Here is a 21,504-nt window from a genome sequence, read left to right as displayed (position 1 = left end):
TGTTTTTCAAGGTATATACTTTTTTTTTTTTAAACAATGGAACACTTGTATTTGAAAACATGCATGAAACTTGAGTTAATGCCATAGTGGGGAGCATTTCAGACAAAGGAATGACATAGTGCATCTTTAAAATCTTTCATTCTTTAGCAAATGACAGCTGTAGCATAAGAAATGATGATATGACACTAGTGTTGTCACAATACTAAAATTTCAAACTCAATTTTGTCTTTAGACAATAGAACATGATTTTGAACATTATAGTACTTTCTTTTATATTACCAGGTGTCCTGATATGTGTGTAATCCCTCAGTGGTCCATGTAGGTTCCATAGTGGTCCATAGTCATATTTTAATCACTAGTGTTAGGCCTGTCATGATTGATGATGATGAAAAACTATTCTAGATCTAAAATATCGTTAAAAACATGAGCTGTAATAAATAAATAGCAGAATGAAACACTTGAGTACTTATTTTGCAACTGTAATGAATCATGGAAGTTGTTAATAAAATCTTACCACATAGCCAAAAAATAACCAAAACTTCCTTACTAGTGCAAAGAATCTACAAACAATAAATATTGACCCCAAAGAAATATTTTTCCAGCTTTCATATATAGAACAATAAGTCGATATAGTAATTACTGTGACAGGCCTACTATGTGGTCTTATACTTGTTCTGCTACAGCTCAAGATCACTATAAATCTAATTGGGAAAGGTTCATTTCTGTCCTGTGAATGTGACTTTAGTATCGATACTTGATCAAATGAGCATCTAGTTTTGATACTAATGTTATAATTTTGCATCGTAGTTTTATGGTATCGATTAGTATCTGATTTTCAATACTTTTAACAACCCTCCATGACACACAAACATGACTAAAAGAAAGTAACAAATGTTTATTAAAAAAAGAACCTCTGACAGTCTTTCTCTCATCACAGTGACAGTACAACATATATGACTCTTGAAACAGTCTGTGAGAGGAAGGCACAGGCTGAGGCAGCAGTCTAGGTCAGTATGGGTCATTGAAGGGGTAGTGCGGATGTCCTGCATCACGGGGAACACGCTTCCCATCCACCTGCAAACACAAGAACACATCAGTTGCACACACACGAGTAGATCGACCAACCACAGAGCCAAAAGAACACAGGACTCAAGCACAAAAGCGAAAGCACAGGAGAGGAGAACCATAAGGAGAACAGAACACAAGAGAGGAGGAGCACCATAAAGACAACAGAACACAGGAGAGGAGAACCATAAGAGAGAGAAAGAGCACAGGAGAGGAGAACCATAAGGGGAACACACACTTACTTCCACCATGGGGACAATGTAGCGCCAGTTGCGGTTAAGAGCACTGATGCGGTCCATCTCCTCAGGCTGAAGGCTGAAGTCAAATACCTGCACACACAACATCGATAGAGCAGTGTAGAGTACTAGGGTACCTGATTTTCAAATGGTGAAAACAGCAAGTAGGTATTTAAGGCTAGCAAAATGTGTTCCTAGCTCTTCCAGCATGTAGTTTTTGGCCCCAAGCACAAAATTAAAGCAGTTTTTTTATTCAGGTGTAAAAGTGAAGCAGGGTTGACATCACCCTCACAGCCAATCAGCTCTCATCTCAAAGTGTCATATAGTGACTCACATGGCAAGTTTGTAATAGATCAAGTGTTTCATGATTTTTGTCACAAAGTTCTGCTTTTACAATAAACTCTCTAGGGGGAAAACATAATTTACAAATATTTAAGAAAAAAAATTGGATACTTCAAAGATGTCATCAGTGTCACAAACAAAGGTGTTGTACCTGTATATTCTCTTTAATGCGAGACTCCGTGACGCTCTTTGGGATTGCGACCACACCCCTCTGTGTCTGCCACCTTGAAGACACAGCAACAGAGCCTCAGACATATGCAGCTAATGTTGTCATGATATTAAAATATCAAACTCAATTTCAATACTAAGGAATAGATTTGATATTAAATAAAAATCAGTCTGAATGAGATTTTCAACAATAAATTAAATACAACATTAGTACTTTCTTTTATATTACGTGGCCTTATATCTGTGTGATCCCTCAGTTGTCAGAATGTAGTGGTCCTGGTGGTGCTTAACTTCCAATATTCTATTGATGTTATTCAGGAAAGGTTCATTTCTGTCCTGTGAATTTGAGTTTTTTGGTATCAATACCTATTCCAATGAGTATCTAGTTTAGTATCTGACTTTTGATACTTTGCTACTACTACTAATGTAGCTCTAATAACCATTTGAAATCAGCAGCACATAGACCAGTGGGATGCTTAGGCCTGACCTGAGGAGGATCTGAGCGGGGGACTTGTGGTACTTTGTGACCAGAGCATTGATGACGGGCTCCTCCAGCAGGACAGGTTCGTCTGGGTGCTTCCAAGCGCGGTCAGCGGACCCCAGGGGGCTGTAAGCTGTCAGAACCAGACCTCGCTCCTGACAGTGAGACAACAGCAGCTCCTGGGACAGATATGGGTGAGCCTCCACCTGCAGAAGCAAGGCACAACAGGCAAGTCCCCTCACACCGATGTTTCCAAAACTATTGTAGAGGTAATATGGCTCCTCTATAGCACAAATGTTTGCTTAAAGGGTAAAATATATAACATTCTGAAGGTAGCAAGTCACCAGCATAATTCCAGCATAAAATAATGGAAATTTATAGTTAAGATCATACTTGAATAAACACAACCAAATTTAAAAAAAAGTTTTTATTTTAGTCTATTTGTTTTGGCTAAAAAGCTACATTCATTTAGAGAAATTTTCATCCAAAGTTTTGTCTGCCTTTGGGTTAGTACTTGGTTTGAACTACTTTAGCAACATTGTAGTTCCTTCTTAGACCTGGAATAGTTGTTTAAGACTGATTTTAGATCTGGTGGTACTCCATAGAGATCGACTAAAATGGCTTTTTGCATGGCCGATGCCAATAGCGATTGTTTAGAAACCAGAGAAACTGATGGCTGATAATTTCTGCAGATATTTTTTGGACGATATGCAAGGCCGATTTTGATTATTTTCCCCAAATGATCTAATTTGAATTGATTACAAACTAGGTGTCTGTGTAATCCCTCAGTCTTCCAGGTTCAATTCTGTCAACTGAACTTCACTTTAGAACTCTCCATTTGACAGAATTTAATTTTCTTTTGCTTACAAAGAACTAACTACCACTACAAACGAGAAGAAAGCTGTGTAGTCACATTTTGTGCAGTGTCCATTAGTAGTAAAGTGTTCAAATAAAGCTTTATGCATATTGTTTAGGCTGCTGGTTTTCCCAAACAAAATCTCGGCTTCAGCTGGAGATTTAAGACTGACAGCTGATATGCTAAAAAGTGCAAATATATCAATATAAAATACAAAGTGGTACTTAGTGTGAAAAGTTTGAAGACAACAGCTTTAACATTAGATCCAAGCCTTTAATCTAAAAAAACAGGTTTCTAAAAAAAAGGTATATAAAGTCAGCCATAAAATACCCATATTGACCTGTCTTTTTCTTATTTAAATCCCTCATCATGGAGCCATGGCCCTCAGACAAAGAAGTTACAGGTCATTCTGGGGCTGGATAGCTCAAAGAGAAAGAATGTTGAGTCTGGGTGGTTTCCTCTCCTCAAACTTCAAAATAATGCCTGCAGTGACAAGAGCCATAGTCCTCTGTGTATAATTGCTGCTGGCTGGTCATGGTGTGTTGGACCATAAGAGGGCAGTGTCTTACCTGCAACACAGCAGGTTGAATAGTAGACACAGCGATGATGTCATCAATCTGTCGGCTGTTGAAGTTGGACAGGCCAATGGCTCGCACCAGGCCCTTTTCCACAAGCTTCTCCATGGCTGCCCATGTCTCCTTATAGTCAATGTCATCATACAGCAGTGCGCCGCTCTCTGCTCGGGGAAACGCCACATCACCTCGCCTCCAAACACACAGATTCACTTATGTCAGAGATGTATCATTTAGACATCAAATATTCTACATCATCAACCATCTTGCTACACATTTTCAAACTACTGCCAGGCATTAAACAAGAAAATGTTGCACATTTTTCTGTTTTTTAGGTACAGGTGCTACATTATATTTCTGAGCCCTGACGCCTCTTGTACAAGAAAATTACGATAACCAGAGGTGGGTAGTACTCAATTACATACTTCAGAAACTCTTTAGAGGAGTAACAGTACTCTTGCTTGAATAAAAATTTTGGTTGCTCTTCACACTATGACAAAAGCTTTATGTTGACAATATGAAATCATTTGAACGTTTGTGTTTCTTGCGCCACTCCTTCAGATATGATTTAGTTAGTTTAAGTTTTGTGTTTTTGCAGTTTTTAATTTTGTGTATTGTTTTTTTCCTTCTAATTACATTCACTTTAAAGTATAACTCAGAAGTTACATCCTGGCAGTTACTCTTTAAGTTACTCTTGAGTACTACTTTTCCCGAATACTTCTAACTTTTGCATGAATAATTTCTTAGGCCACTACTTTGTACTTCTACTTAAGTAACATAATTTTCAAGTAACGTTACGCTTACATGAGTCAAATTTTTGGCTACTCCACGGCCTCTGACAATAACTCAATTCTACGTGGATAACTCAAAGAGAAAACCATTGCAACATTGATAAAGGCTCATAAAAGTCAAAATTGTATAGAACGTCTCCTTGAGTTGAAATTTGTTATTGAAAAGTGATTAGTATAGTGTGTGCTCACTGGAAGGCATAGGGCCAATGGATGAGGTACAAGTCCAGGTAGTCCAGGCGCAGGTCTTGCAGGCTCCGGAGCAGTGAGGGCTCCACGTCATCAGGGTGGTGCTTGGTGTTCCACAGTTTAGAAGTGATGAAAACATCCTCTCGCCTCAGGGCCTGGAACACAGTGTATCATGTCAGTACCAGTACCACATCAGTATCATATCAGTATCATGTCAGTATCATGTCAGTATCATGTCAATACCTCATCAGAATGTCAGTAGCACAGCAGGACCATGTCAGTATCAAGTCAGTATCAAGTCAGTATCACATCAGTATGGTATATGCAAGGCCATGTTTCGACCATCCTTCAGTGAGTGCACAGGGCATATTAGTCTAAATAACTGTAATAATGTGTATAATAAATTGATTAAATATGAGCAAAGCAGAAGGCATAATACACTGAAACATTATTGACATGGGTGGGTGATAATGAAAGGTCTTTGTTGTTTTGAAAATGCTATATTCGCCAAAATACAATGCATTAACTTGTTTTATAATTTTCACTTCCATTTTTGATGCTTTGAGTCAAAAGTCACTTACATTGGATCAGGTATTGTTTTGTATCATGCTTATATATTGTTATCTGGGAGTATGGGTGACGTAAGCTTGTGGGCGGAGCACAGGACAAATCTTGCATAGATATATAAAGCCACTTCAGGCATGTTTTTGATGAGGGGACAATGTTATATCATGGTAGAAAGCTCAGAAAAGCCGACTTTGCATAATATCCCCTCTATAAAATAGGTATTTTAAAGACACACAAAATGATCCATCCATTTTCTTCCACATATCCGGAGCTGGGTCGTGGGGGCAGCAGTCTAAGCAGAGACTCCCAGACACGTCCTCCAGCTTCTACGGTCAGACCCCAAGCCAAGGTGTTCCCAGGCCAGCTGAGAGACATACTCCCTCCAGCGTGTCCTGGGTCTTCCCCTGGGTATCTTCCCGGTAGAACATGCCCAGAATGCCTCCCTAGGGAGGCGTCAAGGAGGCATCCTGAACGAATGTCCAAGCCACCTCAGCCAGCTCCTCTCGACGAGGAGGAGCAGCGGCTTTACTCCGAGCTCCTCCCGTGTGACCAGGCCCTATGTCTGAGGGAGCACCCAGCTACCCTGCGGAGGAAACTCATTTTGGCACCTTGTATCCATGATCTTCCCTTTTCAGTCATTACCCAAAGCTCATGACCATAGGTGAGGGTAGGAACGTAGATTGACCGGTAAATCGAGAGCTTTGCCTTTTGACTCAGCTCCTTCTTTACCACAACGGACCGATACAGCGACCACATCACTGCGAACGCTGCACTGATCCACCTGCCAATCCCACGCTCCATCCTTCCCTCACTCGTAAACAAAATCCCAAGATACTTGAACCCCCCCCCGACTGCACCTAGAAAACAGCTCCTGCTCCGGTCATACAGGGACTGGACAGCCCCTGACCCTATACTCCTGAGCACCCGCCAAAGAGTACAGTCAGGAGGGGTAGAAAGCTCAGAAAAGCCTATTATGCATAATATCCCCTCTTTAAAATAGCTATTTTAATAGCCTTTAATAGCCTCTTTAAAATAGCTCTTTAAAATAGCTATTTTAAAGACACGCAAAATTAGAATATCAAATAGAGAAGAAAGAATGAACCGTTGGAATTGGTCTGACAATGGCAGATACATTGAGCAGATCGCGGTTTACAGTAGACACATTCACCTTTCCCATCCCGACCATCTCCTGTAAAGCTTCTCCGATCTCCACCTCGTTGCTGTAGATAGAGGCGCAGTCGATGTGGCGGTATCCACTCTGTAAGGCCCACATCACTGCTTGTTTTACCTGTTGGAGAGGGGACCCAGTAAAACTGTAGAGCACTGAAACCTCCTGCACAGTGGAACGTACATACAGAATATAGACATCTTCTCTACTTTCTGAGGAAGCTGAGGTCCTTTTATATTGGCAGGACAATGCTCAGGATGTTCTATGAGTCTATGGTGGCCAGTGCCATCATGTACACTGTGGCCTGCTGAGGCAGCAGTCTACGTACTGGACTCTCTGGACTGTAGTCTCAGACTGTAGGATGTTGTCAAAAATCAGAATTAATCTGGACTCTCCCAACCACTCCACAATGTGCCGGCCAACTGCAAGAGCTTGTTAAGCCTTAAACTCTTACTGCCATGTTGCTCCACTGAAACACAAGAAATCATTCCTGCCTGTTGCCATCAAACTGCTCAACTCTGTGCTGTAAAGTTTCACACAGTGGCAGGCTGCCAGGGCCTTCTTTACTGGCCTGACCATGCTCAGAAAAGTGAATTAATTTTATTTTCATAAATATGTAAACACAAATATTCTCTAGTCTCTGTTCTGTTTATGTCATATCATATCCACTTCGTTGAGTGACTTCCAATGTTGTTTATTGTGGTAGAGTTTTTATCCAATTATATTTCAGCTAGCTTGTGTTGTCAGGCAAAGTTCTGTGGTCTTCAGAGTAAACAGAGCAGGCCCCATCCACTATAAGTAGACACAGACAAAGTCAGTTTCAATAGGCAATCAGAGGATTCAGGGATTCAGGGCTAGCTAGAAGGTCCTACGCAAACTGGACTTACGCACTGCTACAGTGTGAAAGACGGCAGTTTGCAGAATGTTGAACTAAACCCGGAGATCCAACAGCTATTGCAGTATTTTTAACCCATAATGGCCGAAGGAGGAGAAGCGATTGATCTGGTTGCCAATATACATTTCACACCACTTTCAAGACGGGCCTTTCACGAAAAGCTGGACATTATGAGAAGTGGTCAGCCAACCCCTGCACTAGCTAACCTGTCCCAGCAAGGAAAAGGGTTTGTCCATCATTTCCAGACGAACAACTATGAACGGAAACCATGGTTCACAGCTTCGGCAAAACGCTGCAAATTGTACTGTTGTTGTAAGGCTGGGCACTTAGAAGCTACAGTGCGTTTAAAAACGTTTGGAGACACTCGAGTGGACCTGCATCAAAAGGCACGGAGGGAGATGTATTTCCACAATGAAAAAATACGTTTATAATGTTAATAATAACATGCCGCATTGAAGTCACAGTTAAAACTGTACTAAAGTTTGTTCAATCTCAGCTGTGAGATCATTTGCTGTTGTTTAGCCTTTTCAAAGAATAGTTTGTTTTGTTATTGTCTGGTTGGTGTCTGATATTAAACGGCGACATTGCACAGTTTATTGGACAGACTTGTTTTTGTTTTTTTTTACAGTATCTGTGAACTTAGTTTCCTACTCTTAATTGTGAATGCAATGCTCCTTATTGGTTTTAAATGCTCCTGAAATGAAGTGTTGCTTGACGAGCCTATATTGAGGTGATGTTGTAATGTGTAAGTGGGACGTCACTGAAGGCCCAAGGGTGAAATGCATGGCCTGCCACTGGTTTCACTGTACAATCTTTCTGCAATATTTTGTTCATACCTCACTGTATACTGTATATAGAGATGTTATGAAGGTACTATATTTTTATAATTTAAGTTCAAATGCACTTTTAATTTATTGCCACTAGGAGTGGATAAAGATTTATTGTACTTATTTTTTTTTGCCTTACTGATAATTCAGTTGTTCTGCTGGTAAACTGTATGTCTGTAATGAAAATAATTTTCCCTTGAGGACGAATAAACATAATTCTGATTATGATTTTGATTCTGAAGCCTCGCATATCAAGGGTAAGGCTTACCTTCCCAGGCTCACTCTTCCATGTGCCCAACCCAATGAGGGGCATCTTCCGCCCGGTCCGAAGTACTGCAAAGGCATTCATGTCCCTGTAATACAAGGCAGTAGACACTTAAGATGTCTGTGCACACACCAGGTCATAAGTGGGACTAAACCATAGAACTAAACCAGGCCCAAAGGTTTTTCTCATTCTCAAGCCATGCCTCATGTGAAAGTTCAGAACATCCAAAATTCACTCACTGAGCTGCAGAGGCTGCAATAGCACTGATCAATGATTGGCTGCAGGTGTTAGGGTTTAGGTAGTGACAATTCTGATCAGAGAGGTCTTACATAGAGGTCTTAGATACAGTTTATTTACTCCCACTGTAGGATCATAATAATCTGGAAGAAAGCCCAGACACTCCATTAGGCACGTGACGCATGACTTTTACATCAGAGATCTGTGTTTTCAGTGATCACAGTTTGCGGATACGTTTCCCATTCATTTACTGTCCCTGTACACAACGCCCAGCACTGAGCTCCTGTCCACAGATACTTACGCGCTCGTTGCCTCTATCCTCTGCGGCTCTGGCTATGACAGTGCTGTCCTCCAGTTTCTCGGTCTGCACACAGAGCTCCTCTTGTCGAACATCTGCACAGCTTCCTCCCCGGGATCAGCTGACAGCGGAGGATGAAAAGTGCACTACCGCCACCTCCCGGGTATCTGCTGCCAGGTTAATATAAATAACATACAATAATAATAATAAATAAATATATAAATAAATATATATATATATATAAGAAGGCGAAAGAAGGAACTTGAAATGGAAATGCAGGAGGATTTGTGGAGTCCCCATACACATGATCTACACAACACACACTAGCATTACACTAGATCCAGCAGGTGGCGGTAATACACTTTTAAAGTTTGCCATTCGCCATAAAACTACGAGAAGAAGAACCCAAACAGGGAACTTCAGCACTTTGAGTCCAATACGGTCGATCTGCGCCGATCCCGCCGATCCCCGTGATCCTCTGCCGCGGGGTGCACATGAGAGAGGACAGGCATGGCGCAAAGAGCAGAGGGCGAGGTAAGTGTGCTTTCCCCAGGCGGGCCACCGGAAAAGGCGCGCATGTGCCCGTGTTTACCATCATGTCTACCCTATGGTCCACCCTGAAGCTCTGGTCTGTCCTCTGATGCGTCTCTTAGGCTGGAGCAGGGTCATCACAACTTCAGCGAGACTGTAGACTTCCTTGTTTAGTTCTGGCGTAGTAGCCTATTACAGTATGTGTTTATTTCTTGTTTACTGTTTTAGGACAGGTCAAAATCTGGACAATAAAGTGAAATAAAGTGTATGTTCATGGATGCTGCATGCCAAAAGTGCGTAGGCGTATCTGGCCAGTTAAGTGACAGCATGGATGAGTGACTGATATGGACAGAGTAGCCAAACAAGTAGTAGACCTCCTCGATTAAGAGTAACTTTGGCTTTTGCTAAATAAGAGTGTAACGTTACTTGAAAATAGTACAAAGTTGTGATTCAAGAAATTACACAAGTATTACTATACTTGTGCTTATGTCAGGTGCAATGACACACAATTGTGCAGCTCTGACTCCCAAGCAGGGCCCATATGTGGGTCCCCAAGGATTCAGGTGAAAGGCATGTTTATCTTTAAAGTATTTTAAAATGATAACTTCTGGATAACATATTTATTAAACATGAAACATTGGCCCTGTTTCACGAAGTAGGTTTAGTCCAAACTTGTTAACCCTGAAAAGAGTTAACCTAAACCTTGAGTGACTATGGTAACTCACACTGAACCTAACCTGGTTCAGAGCAGGTTTTATTCCTCTGACCCTAAGTTTAATCAGTCTGCTCCTAAAGGAGAGCTCCAATTGAACAGTTCACTTGAAATACTTAAATATATGTCAGACCTTTTAGTGCAACATGTGCAAAATGATGGGGTGCGAAATTACTTAAAGTTGTAAAATAGTATTCAATGAACTACACAAGCGCAAGTGTAAAAAATAAAATGTTTGTTGCATCATAATTATTCATTAAAGTATGGCTTAACACCCCATTTTAATATCAAACCTGAATTTAACCTGTGCACAACTGCATGACTACCTGTCCCTCTAAAATGTAATTCTCCTCTGGTTTATTATTGCCATGTTGATTTCTCTTTTCTGGGATCCAGTGATCATGGCTTCTCTCCTCAGCTAAACTCAAAGCGAACTAATATGGAGTGGTCTAAATCTGCTTCAAAACTTTAAACCTTCAAACCTGGAAACTCTGAGTTCGTCCTGTCTGAGTATGATAACTCTGATTCAGGAATTGAACTCTGGGTTAGTCCAACCTGGTTTCCGAAATACGGCCATATGTTTATGACATGGGAAGTTGGCGCCAGCATGTACTGCGAGTCGTCTACCTGCCCTGCTTAAATGGTTGCTTGCTGTGGCAGTGCTTTGTATTTTGTGCTAAGATATCTCTAGACTGCTAGTCTACGATCACCAGGCACTTATTGATTTAAAGCGATCTCATGAATTGTTTTTTAATCTAAATTTTGAGGCTCAAGCATCCAGATTCCCTCACTTGGTATCAGCCTACCTGCTGCGCAGAAACACTGAGGCATCTTAGTGAGAGTAAAGCCTTATTGGAGGGCCAATTAGGAATTATTTCTCTCCTTGCCACTCCTGGAGACCGAGCACTTCAAAAAAGACATACAGTGTTGTCAAGATAGACTTTTATGAAAAGGGCTCCTGGGTCATTTGAGCTGGGGTAGAGGAGGTGAGATGTGGTTGGCTGGAGAGAAGCAGGTGGAAACTGATGCGTTGATCTGTCAGTCAGATTAACTCCATATAACTGAAATCTATAAATATATCAGTACATAATACCAAAATGAAACAAATCTAATTTAGAGGGCTATTCACAGCATATTATACAGAATATTACACTAAACAACCCGAACATGAACACAGTGTGTTGCTGTGGTCTGATCTGCAGCTTCTCAAAATGATCTCAAGATATTTCAGATCCTCAGTTTAGGAGGTTAAGAGTTTGTTTGGCTTTGTGTTCTGTGTTTGTCATTTAACTGTCTTTGTTCCATATGAGCCCCCCATGAAGAGAAAAAGAACAAGGCCAGTTATGTCGCCCGGACTGGCGTTACCGGGGCCCCACCCTGGAGCCAGGCCTGGGGTGGGTGCTCGGCAGCGGCTGACACGCCTCTGCAACATCGCGTGGCGGTTGGGGACAGTACCTGTGGAATGGCAGACCGGGGTGGTGGTCCCTCTGTATAAGAAGGGGGACCGGAGGGTGTGTTCCAATTACAGGGGAATCACACTCCTCAGCCTTCCCGGTAAGGTCTATTCCAGGGTACTGGAGAGGAGAATCCGACCAATAGTCGAACCTCGGATTCAGGAGGAGCAGTGTGGTTTCGTCCTGGTCGTGGAACACTGGACCAGCTCTATACTCTCCATCGGGTCCTCGAGGGCTCATGGGAGTTTGCCCAACCAGTCCACATGTGTTTTGTGGATCTGGAGAAGGCATTCGACCGTGTCCCTCGTGGTGTCCTTTGGGGGGTGCTCTGGGAGTATGGGGTCCGGAGCTCTTTGCTAAGGGCTGTCCGGTCCCTGTATGACCGGAGCAGGAGCTGTGTTCGCATTGCCGGCAGTAAGTCAGACCTGTTCCCGGTGCATGTTGGACTCTGCCAGGGCTGCCCTTTGTCACCGGTTCTGTTCATTATATTTATGGACAGAATTTCTAGGCGCAGCCAGGGGCCGGAGGGGGCCTGGTTTGGGAACCACAGGATTTCATCTCTGCTGTTTGCAGATGATGTTGTCCTGATGGCTTCTTCGAGCCAGGACCTGCAGCAGGCACTGGGGCGGTTTGCAGCTGAGTGTGAAGTGGCTGGGATGAGAATCAGCTCCTACAAATCCGAGGCCATGGTTCTCGACCGGAAAAAGGTGGTTTGCTCTCTCCAGGTGGTGAGTCTCTGCCCCAAGTGGAGGAGTTCAAGTATCTCGGGCTCTTGTTCACGAGTGAGGGAAGGATGGAGCGGGAGATTGACAGGCGGATCGGTGCAGCGTCTGCAGTGATGCGGTCGCTGTATCGGTCCGTTGTGGTAAAGAAGGAGCTGAGCCGGAAGGCGAAGCTCTCGATTTACCGGTCAATCTACGTTCCTACCCTCACCTATGGTCATGAGCTCTGGGTAATGACCGAAAGGACAAGATCGCGGATACAAGCGGCTGAAATGGGCTTCCTCCGCAGAGTGGCCGGGCGCACCCTTAGGGATAGGGTGAGGAGCTCGGTCACACGGGAGGAGCTCGGAGTAGAGCCGCTGCTCCTACACGTTCAGAGGAACCAGCTGAGATGGCTCGGGCATCTGCTCAGGATGCCTCCTGGACGCCTCCCTAGGGAGGTGTTCTGGGCATGTCCCACCGGGAGGAGGCCCCGGGGAAGACCCAGGACACGCTGGAGGGACTATGTCTCTCGGCTGGCCTGGGAACGCCTTGGGGTCCCACCGGAGGAGCTGGAGGATGTGTCTGGGGTGAGGGAAGTCTGGGAGTCCCTGCTTAGACTGCTGCCCCTGCGACCCGGCCCCGGATAAGCGGAAGAAAATGGATGGATGAATGTTCCATATGAAGCTTAAACATTAAAGGCATGAACAGGAAGACGCTCCTCTAAACTGTTTAAAAGCAGAAGTGAAAGCAGGACAGTGCATGACATTGTTATTCTCTGTTGCATATTAAGGTATCATATTTCTTCTTTTATGATTGTATCAATTTAAATAGGAGTGAAATATGAGAGGGAAACATATCTCTGCTTATTTGGGTCAACTGAAATTATAATGAATTCACACTATGCCAAAACCTGCAGAAAAAAATGATTTTTTAATTAATGATTGGAGGCAGGTGGGTTTAGGTAGTGATCATTCAGATCAGAGAGAGTCCTTTTAGGTTTAAACCCACTGGATTTCAGCATTGAAACTGGCAACCCAAGACTCAAGTGAGGATCTTTCTGCTTTCTGATTGGCCATTGTGTTTTTGTAATGTGTTTGAATATGTCAATGTTACAATTATTATCAGTAAAAGCTCATGTTTTCCTAGTATCTGGGGGCAAAGGTCAAGGTTATTAAATTTCAAATCAAAATCTTAAATACAATTCCTTTAACTTAAGGTTAGGTGGAGGGAGAAGTTCTGCTGGATCTGACCATAGTTTGGTTTCTCAGGTGAAGGAGGCAGACCAGATCTTTCTGCTGATGAAGGAAGAGTATCGAATTTCTCGGAATGTGCGCTTGGCCTGGTTCCTTGGGAAACTCAATCAAGTCATCTGGCCGGTGTCTACTCCAGAGCTGGTGAGCTTCTCTGACTAAATGTGTAGTAACACTTCCACCTACATGTATTTACACAGCACCTACTGCCACTACTCATATATTATCTCAGAAGACATTTGAGTATAAGGACACCTTAACAACTAAAGATAGAACTAAAGACATAATCTTTAGTTATTAGGCCATATAGTGCTCTATATTAGACATATAAAGTCAGTGCTATCAGCACAGCCCTCTGGTAGTCAGGAGAAGGAGGTGGAATGGTTGTTGAACATATCTTCCTTTGCATGTGTGTTCCCAGTTGCATTCGGAGAATGAGCTGGACCTGCTGAGCATCCTGCCTAAAGGCTGGCAGCCTGAGCCCAATGACTCTGCTCAGCCTTATGTACTGGTGCCCTCCACCAGAGCCTCCTTCTTGGCTCGGAGGTACCGCTTCGTCATCCAGCTGGACCTCAGCCCCTCCACCAGGATAGTGGTAAGACTGTCCCCTGACTGGCCCTCATGGAAAAGAGAAGCATTCCTGTGGCACTAGTGCAACGCAGTGCAGCTTCAGGTTCACACAAATCCATCACCTGCTTTTCTCTATGGAGATGATTACTTTGCCTCAATGCGCCACAGTATGGTATTAAACACATCTGTCTCCTGATTGCTCAGAAATCCATATACATGCCACTTTGGCCTGCTAATAAACAAACCGGTGAACCCAAAACCTTATATGTTACTTTTCAATTGTTTCTTAAATAGTGCTCTGTCAGTTAAGACTTCACATTATCATAAAAGACTGAACCAGGAAGTAGTTTACGTAAGATATTAACAGTTAATCAGATAACTAAAGTATACAAAACAAGCTAAAAGTTTACTCTCAATCTCACTCCAAATCCAAAATTGAATTGAATTCTTCATCCTTTGTGTTGCTTCTGAACAACTCTGCCTGCTCCGGTAGTGGCTGTCTCCCATACTGGTACACAAGCTTAGAGTGTCCTCGCGCAGTTGTCAGTGTGACAATAACAAAGATATAAAATTATATATTTTAATAATTTCACATATAAGTCCCATCTGAGTATAAGTCGCATCCCCGGCCAAACTGTGAAAAACGTGTGACTCATAGTCCCGAAAATACGGTATATTGAATTCACTGTGAGTATTCTCAGCTGTCGCTTGACCAGGTTGCTGTAAATGAGCATTGGTCCTCAGTTACCTGCCTGGAAAAATAAAGGTTAATTAAATAAATAAAAAATAATGATCTGACCTGTAATTTGGCCTAATAGTGATATGTTTAATATCATACTGTGAAACATTCTAGGCTAAGCAATAACCTCTGTATAGAGAGAGCAGTTGGTGTACCCTCACACACCAGAAAGGTGGTGCAGTGCAGCTATAATGAAAAAGACTAAGAAAATGATCCAAAATGACTCTCTACTAGATTTTTTTGTGCATGTATTTGAGCAAAATTTGTCTTGTCCCAATACAGTTAATTGTATAAGCAAATGCTTGTATTACATATAGAGCCCTGAGTTCAGAAGTGCTGCTGTACAGAATATCAGACTGTCTTGTTTTTTATCTATTGACTTTTTCTCAGCATGATTCTGTGTATTTCCAGGATGATGGCACCGGGGAGATGATTTTTGATGAGGTCTTCCACGCTCTGTCCCGATGTTTGACAGGTCTAGTCCAGCCTTTTAAAGTCCCAGGCACTGAGCAGTTATTCCGACCCAACATCTTCATCACCATCCTGGCCTACTCCTCCATCATCGGTCTCAGCTCGCATCAGGTCTGCTCTCAGGATTTCAGATGGAGAGCAGGGATCTTTATAATGCTATGGGAGATTCACTTTTTTTGGAAAAAACATCAGAACTTATGATCCAAAAATGTGGAACCTTACCATTATTTGTTAGGAATATTAGTCGTTTGGCTCAATTTTTTTTATTGACAATAACCATGCCTTTTGGTTATTTCCTCTGCTGCCAGTGAATGGTGAGCTGTGCCAGATCAGAATATGGGGAGCAGTGAAGCTCTGAAATGTCTTTTTTGTTTTTCTTCATGGAATGTCAAAACAAAGATACTGAAGACCATGTTTAACCCTTTAAGGACTGAGGACACTATAGACCAGTATAGCTCGCCTAGACTTTTATTATGTTTTTAGACATAAAAATCATGTTAAAGGAAATATCAGAATGTACTGCATTTTTCACACAACTACCTCTATTTTACATACCCATCAGTATTTTTTCTTTGATGCATCGAATAAGATACTGGGAAAATCCCTGCGGCATCTGCGCTCTCATTCGTCACCTTTGAGGGACAGTGGAGGCATATTACCGTAATGACGGTAAAATATTTAAGTAGGCCTATGCCTCTGCTTTAAGACACCATTTGAATTTACATGATAGCACAATTGGTTGCGGAGTTATGGTAATGGCAAGTCCTCAACCGCGTTCTATTGGCAAGGATAGCATCCACCACTATAGGGTTAAATGCCAATAACAATCCATTTAATCAGCTCGTTTGCAGCCTTTATTTATACTTTGGGGCTTTTCTGTCTAACACTTTATGATAGATGACTTTTTCTGTCATCTCTCTGCCTGCAGGTCCTCATTCAGGGCTGTCAGCTGGAGCGCACAGACTTGGACGTTTTCTTGAAGAACATCTACCACCAGCTGAGGGCTCTGGAGAACAGTATCGCTGAAGTGCTGCACCAGCAATACTTGCAGGCCAGTATAATGATAATAATGCATTAGTGTTCTATAGCACTTTGACAACACAGTTGTGACTGCTCCATACAGGAGGCACCAAGTCAGAGGTAGAATGTTCTTGCTCCTCTTTCCAGGCAGAAGCAGCTGTCCCGGGCCCAGAGGAACGAGGGGGGGCCTGGTCTAGTCCCTCGGCAGTGTCCATGGTGTCTGCAGACATGGGCCTAGTCAGTATGATCCGTCAGGGCATCCTGGCTTTGCAGCTTCTGCCCCCCAACTCCAGCGCAGGTGAGACCCATCATACTCTGTTTATTTTGTACGTGCAGGACCAAAACTGCATCGAGTCTGAATTAGGACTAGACTAGGTCTATTGTCTTAATTAGCTTTAAATTTAATTTTAATTAGAGAAATATAACCTCTTAAACACCACTGTATTTGATAAATTCAAGGTTTTCACAAAATACAGGTCTTAAATATGTGCCTTATTACGTTGAGACCCTTTGCTGAAATTTTGTTTTCGTGTCAATTTAATTACTTAATTGTCAGTGTTTTTTGTATTTAATTACCCTAAAAGCCTAGAAAAAAACTAAAAGAAAAAAATGGAAGAGGAAAAGTAAAAGCTACCCTAAAAGTCTGCTATGCCTGGACAGTTGTTGAAATGTTTGCTACATCCTTAAACTAAGCATGTGTTTTCATCCAATGTAACTGCTATGTCTGTATCTATTAAATAATAAATGTCTAACATGTATCAGAATGTATTGTAGATGGGCTTTCTGATGGTGCCCAAATCTGTTCTGTGATTGAGTCTCAAACTGAGATAATTTACCTGAATATTGTGAAAACACTGAAAATTTCTGAACTCACAAAAATCACGAGCATCATACTGGTTATGTTAGAAATTCTGTACTGTGTAAACAAACTCCTATGGTTCAAACCAATCACAGGGCACTTTCCCTATTGTGAGACAAATAAAGACTTTCTTATCTTGATAAGATAAAGTTTTTGCTGGAAGTTTAAACCATTTGCCAACCTGGATTGTCCCAACTGCACCACATTTCCTTTTTAGTGTTAAGGGCTTGTTTACAAAATTTTAAAGGGCTTTTATCACATCTAAAGATTCTGGAGGTTTTGACCCATTTTTTATTCACTAGACACTTGAAAGAGAAATGTTGTGACTGTGTGTCCAGGCATCATCCTGATCACAGATGGAGTGAGCAGTGTTCCAGATGTGGCCATGTGTGAGACTCTGCTCAACCAGCTCCGCAGCAGCACTATCACCTGCTCCTTCGTCCAGGTACAGGGGCCTCTGGGCTCTAGACTCTGTCCTCCTGGGTGAGACTAATGTTATTGAGTTCTTCGACAAGTCACTTCACCCAACTTGACTAATATCTTGTTATGTGGAATGTGAGTATTTGTGTGAGTGATTGCTTGTGATCTGAGGCACAGATCGCCCAGATAGCCCGCCTCACTTTAGTCAGTCTACTCTGGGGCAGCTTGACTCTGCAAGCAGCTTACAGTCCTAGATGAGCCACAATGTACACATTGTAATAAAGGTTTGGTGCTGGTGGTACAAATCTGGCACAAGCCCATTCTCTTGAATGTCCAGAAGAATTGACAAAAAGACTGAAATATGAACTGACTAACACTGACTAACTACAGCTCTAAAATTCAGGGGTAGCATTTTTGATGCAGAATAAAACTAATTAAAACTGCAAGCAGTGATAAGGGGCCCTCGCAACCCGTCCACGGAAGGGCACGCCACAGTGGGAAAGCTGCATATCAACCTTAGCTTGACATGTGATTCAACATTTCCAGTGTCATGTTGGCGAAAAAAAATTAGGGCCCATTGTAATTTTGCAGGGGTGCTGGAGAGACATTTTTAAAGATAGAATTTTAATCCACATGTCATTTTGTCCAGCTAATCAAAATACTCAGACGTTACATTGGGTTTGTCTGAATTTGACAATGCTTGCAAATGTTACAGGAATTTTTATGCTTTCAAAGTGGCCGCTTCATTAAGAGCTTACTTTATGTAAATTATTTTAACAACTTTTGACCCCAGGTATGTCCTGATGATAATGCCTCAGTTTGGAGTCCGTCAGATAAAAACCCTAGGACAAGTTAAAATATGAGTGCTAGATTTTGGATGATTAGATTCAAAATGGCTGCCTTCACATCAGTCTTAGAGTGTGGTCCCCATAGACTTTTTTGCTCAGTTACATGAATGGTGTGTGCGCTAAATTTCATTAGTCAAACAAAAATTTTCTGCCCCCTTACAACTGTGTAAAGGGGGGCTAGAGAGCTATTTTTAAAGCTAGAAGTTTAACAGTATATAACAGTTGTTCCCTTCAAACGGACTAGCTGTGGTGGATTTTAAGTAAAAGTAAAAGTACAGATATAGAGGCAGAAAGTAACCCAAGTGAAAAGTTACTCACAAAAGCATCACATGAAAAAAATCTACTTAAGTAAAAGTATGGAACTACCAATTAAAAAATTACTTTAACAAATTAACAGCACTTGTGTGAAATACTTTTATCTTTTACTCTTAAAATGTTAAACATAGTGATGTTGACTAAAAATTATATTTTGGTCAACAGTAGCAATACAAATCAATTTCTTAATTCTTCTTATGAATTTTATCAGTTTATTTTTTCAAAGCTGAAGCTTGAACTCCTAAACTTTAATCAGGATGTTACCACAAAAATAACCCCTAAATCATATGAAAAGTGCTTTACTTTTCAGTCCAATTAAAAAATGTACGTGAGTAGAAAGTACAGATACCTGATCTCAAATTTACTGTAGTAATAATAAAAAATATCCACTTTAAAATGTACTTAAAAAGTAAAGTACAAATACCCCCAAAAATTCTACTTTAGTACAGTAGGTTACTACTTGCTTCTTAGTTACCTTCCACCACTGCCAATTAGGCACATTTCACCTAGAATCATGTAAAACCAACTGCCTGACACTATGCCAGACACTGTTGTTTCTGTGTCATGGTGCAATATCACAATATCACAGTGGCAGAAAGGACCAAGTGGGGAGGGCTAAAACTTCAAACTAAGATTCATTCTCTCCACACTCTGTGGTGGTAAGCTACTATTGTAGCCACAGCTGCTCTAGGGCAGACTGACTGAAGTGAGGCTGCCAATCCAACACAGACCATACACATACCACATTCATACTAGGCAATGTGGGTGAAGTGTCTTACCTAAGCACACAACAACAGTTTTTGCCACTGGAGACGTATTGTGGCACCTGAGATTCCCAGTGGTCTCCCATCCAAGTACTAACCAGGCCCGGCCCTGCTTACCCTCTGAGATCTGATGAGATCAGGCTTTGACAAGGAGGTTTGGCCATTGTGTGTGTGTCATGCAGGTGGGGGGCTCCTACTCGTATGACTGCAGCTTCGGCTACATCCCCAATGTGGAGCTGATGAAGTTCATGTCCCTGGCCACGTTTGGCTCGTACCTGCCCAGTTGTCCCGAGGTACACCCAGGCAGTGAAGACATGAACGCCTACCACCGAGCCTTCCTAACCTACTCCTTCCTCAAACACCCCGAGTCCACCAATGCAGAGTATTTCAGTGGTGAGGGGAACTGTCGAGTTCTGTCTCTCTTTGTTCGCATTTTCACCTCCCATCTCCCCCTGTACCTGTCTGTCCTCCCACTTAGCTGTCTCTCTTCTGTCTCCATCTGCCCCCTTCTGTCCTCTCCATATACCATTTCTTCCTCTGTCTGACTTTATCCTTTCTCATGTCTCCCTCAGTCCTCCAGTCTGTCCCATCTGCCTTTGTCCTCTTCTCCCACAGTACGCAAATGCTCACTTCTGTCTCCCTCTGTCCCCTTCTGTTCTCTCCACCCACCTGTGTCTTTGTCCTCTGCCCACACCTGTCTCTCCTGTCTCCCTCTGTCCCCTTGTTTATATTCTGTACCAGCTGTTTGACATTCCCTCTTTGTGTCCTTTGGGCAGTATCACAGCACAAGCTGTTCAACGAGCACCTGGTGTCTGCCAGTGGGAACCCGGCGCTGGTGATGAGGAGGAAGAAGCACACTGAGAAGGAGGTGCAGGCACACCTGGTGAGTGTGGTGTCTGTGAGACTGCGTGAAGGCTACACCATCCGCGATGTCAACCTCTCCAAAGGTACGACCCAGCTGCTCTTTTGTATTGCCATTGACTATTTACTATTTACTTGTGATATAGGTCAGTAGCTCTTAAACTTTTCACAGCAAGTACCAAGAAAAGAAGTGATTTGGCTATTCATCATATGTAACAAGACAATTCCAGATGTAATGTAGTGCTAAACCCTGTCTAAAAGTGGACTACATCATTTCCATTCTAGTTCTAAACAAGAAGTTATTCAAAAGATGACACAAAAAAAAAAAAAAAAAACACACAAAGAGCTGTCCAAGTATCACCTGAAGGAGCTTGCATACCACAGCCTGAGAAATACTGCCATAGTACAAACCTTAATTTAGGAGTGGAGTGATCTGCTCCTTAGCTAACAAATTCCTCCCTCCTTCCTCTCTTCAAATCCAGAATCAAACTTGACCAGTTCATTCAATCGCACACTACATGACCAATTACCCTCACCATCATTCAGTTTTGGATTGTATTTGCTTTATTCTCTTGTTTTTATGTTTTTAAAGAAGATCTATAGTGCCTGTATCTGCTATAGTTATAATCTATAACACCCATGGATCATTATATTATAATTTGCCCCTTTTTAAATCGCAATATTCATCTAAAACAACTTTTAAAAAAAATGATAGCCCACCCACAAACTGTGGTGCTCAATGTGAGCTACTGTTGATGTAATGTCGTCATAACAAAGAGCTGTGTAGCTATCAACATCTCCAGATAGGCTAGCGAGCAGCTGATTTTTTTCATTATACAACATAACGCTGTTGAACCCTACACCTATCACCGATCAAGAAAATTCAATTGCAGAATGAAGTATCAGTGGCGGTGAACACCGGAATTGATTGGCAATATGGCCGCTTGAAAATAAGTGGTTAAAGATTGCTCAAACCTGCACCAATCAAATACAACTTTGAGTGTGTAAATGGTGAGGGGAAACAAGTATATA

The 21,504-nt window shown here is 42.1% G+C and overlaps 3 protein-coding genes and 1 pseudogene across 3 annotated transcripts in view; 1 reads left to right on the top strand and 3 right to left on the bottom strand.

Annotated features, from left to right (window-relative positions):
• The window catches only part of dohh (deoxyhypusine hydroxylase/monooxygenase), a 272,673-nt gene that overhangs the window by 165,984 nt on the left and 85,185 nt on the right, over nt 1-21,504 (bottom strand). The window lies entirely within an intron of this gene.
• On the bottom strand, nt 877-9,055 carry akr1a1b (aldo-keto reductase family 1, member A1b (aldehyde reductase)). The gene is made up of 9 exons (XM_033991962.2): nt 8,958-9,055; nt 8,423-8,507; nt 6,433-6,552; nt 4,701-4,852; nt 3,718-3,913; nt 2,299-2,498; nt 1,795-1,867; nt 1,308-1,394; nt 877-1,074 (listed from the first exon to the last, which is right to left on the bottom strand). The coding sequence occupies exons 2-9, from the start codon at nt 8,501-8,503 to the stop codon at nt 1,009-1,011; spliced, it is 975 nt and encodes a 324-aa protein (XP_033847853.1). The 5' UTR covers nt 8,504-8,507; nt 8,958-9,055; the 3' UTR covers nt 877-1,008.
• szt2 (SZT2 subunit of KICSTOR complex) overlaps nt 9,414-21,504 on the top strand; it is a 99,644-nt gene continuing 87,553 nt past the window's right edge. The window contains exons 1-9 of the mRNA XM_055221041.1: nt 9,414-9,488; nt 13,624-13,749; nt 14,027-14,200; nt 15,326-15,496; nt 16,314-16,440; nt 16,557-16,703; nt 17,603-17,709; nt 19,794-20,004; nt 20,388-20,558. Coding sequence (XP_055077016.1) covers nt 9,465-9,488; nt 13,624-13,749; nt 14,027-14,200; nt 15,326-15,496; nt 16,314-16,440; nt 16,557-16,703; nt 17,603-17,709; nt 19,794-20,004; nt 20,388-20,558 — 1,258 coding nt within the window. The 5' untranslated portion in view covers nt 9,414-9,464. The remainder of the gene's footprint in view (nt 9,489-13,623; nt 13,750-14,026; nt 14,201-15,325; nt 15,497-16,313; nt 16,441-16,556; nt 16,704-17,602; nt 17,710-19,793; nt 20,005-20,387; nt 20,559-21,504) is intronic.
• Nucleotides 19,662-19,779, bottom strand: LOC117370438 (5S ribosomal RNA; annotated as a pseudogene).

Source organism: Periophthalmus magnuspinnatus, chromosome 4 (genome assembly GCF_009829125.3).
Source record: "Periophthalmus magnuspinnatus isolate fPerMag1 chromosome 4, fPerMag1.2.pri, whole genome shotgun sequence".
Taxonomy (NCBI): Eukaryota; Metazoa; Chordata; class Actinopteri; order Gobiiformes; family Gobiidae; genus Periophthalmus; species Periophthalmus magnuspinnatus.
The sequence above is the reverse complement of the archived record's forward strand: the minus strand, read 5'-3'. Positions and strand labels throughout refer to the sequence as shown.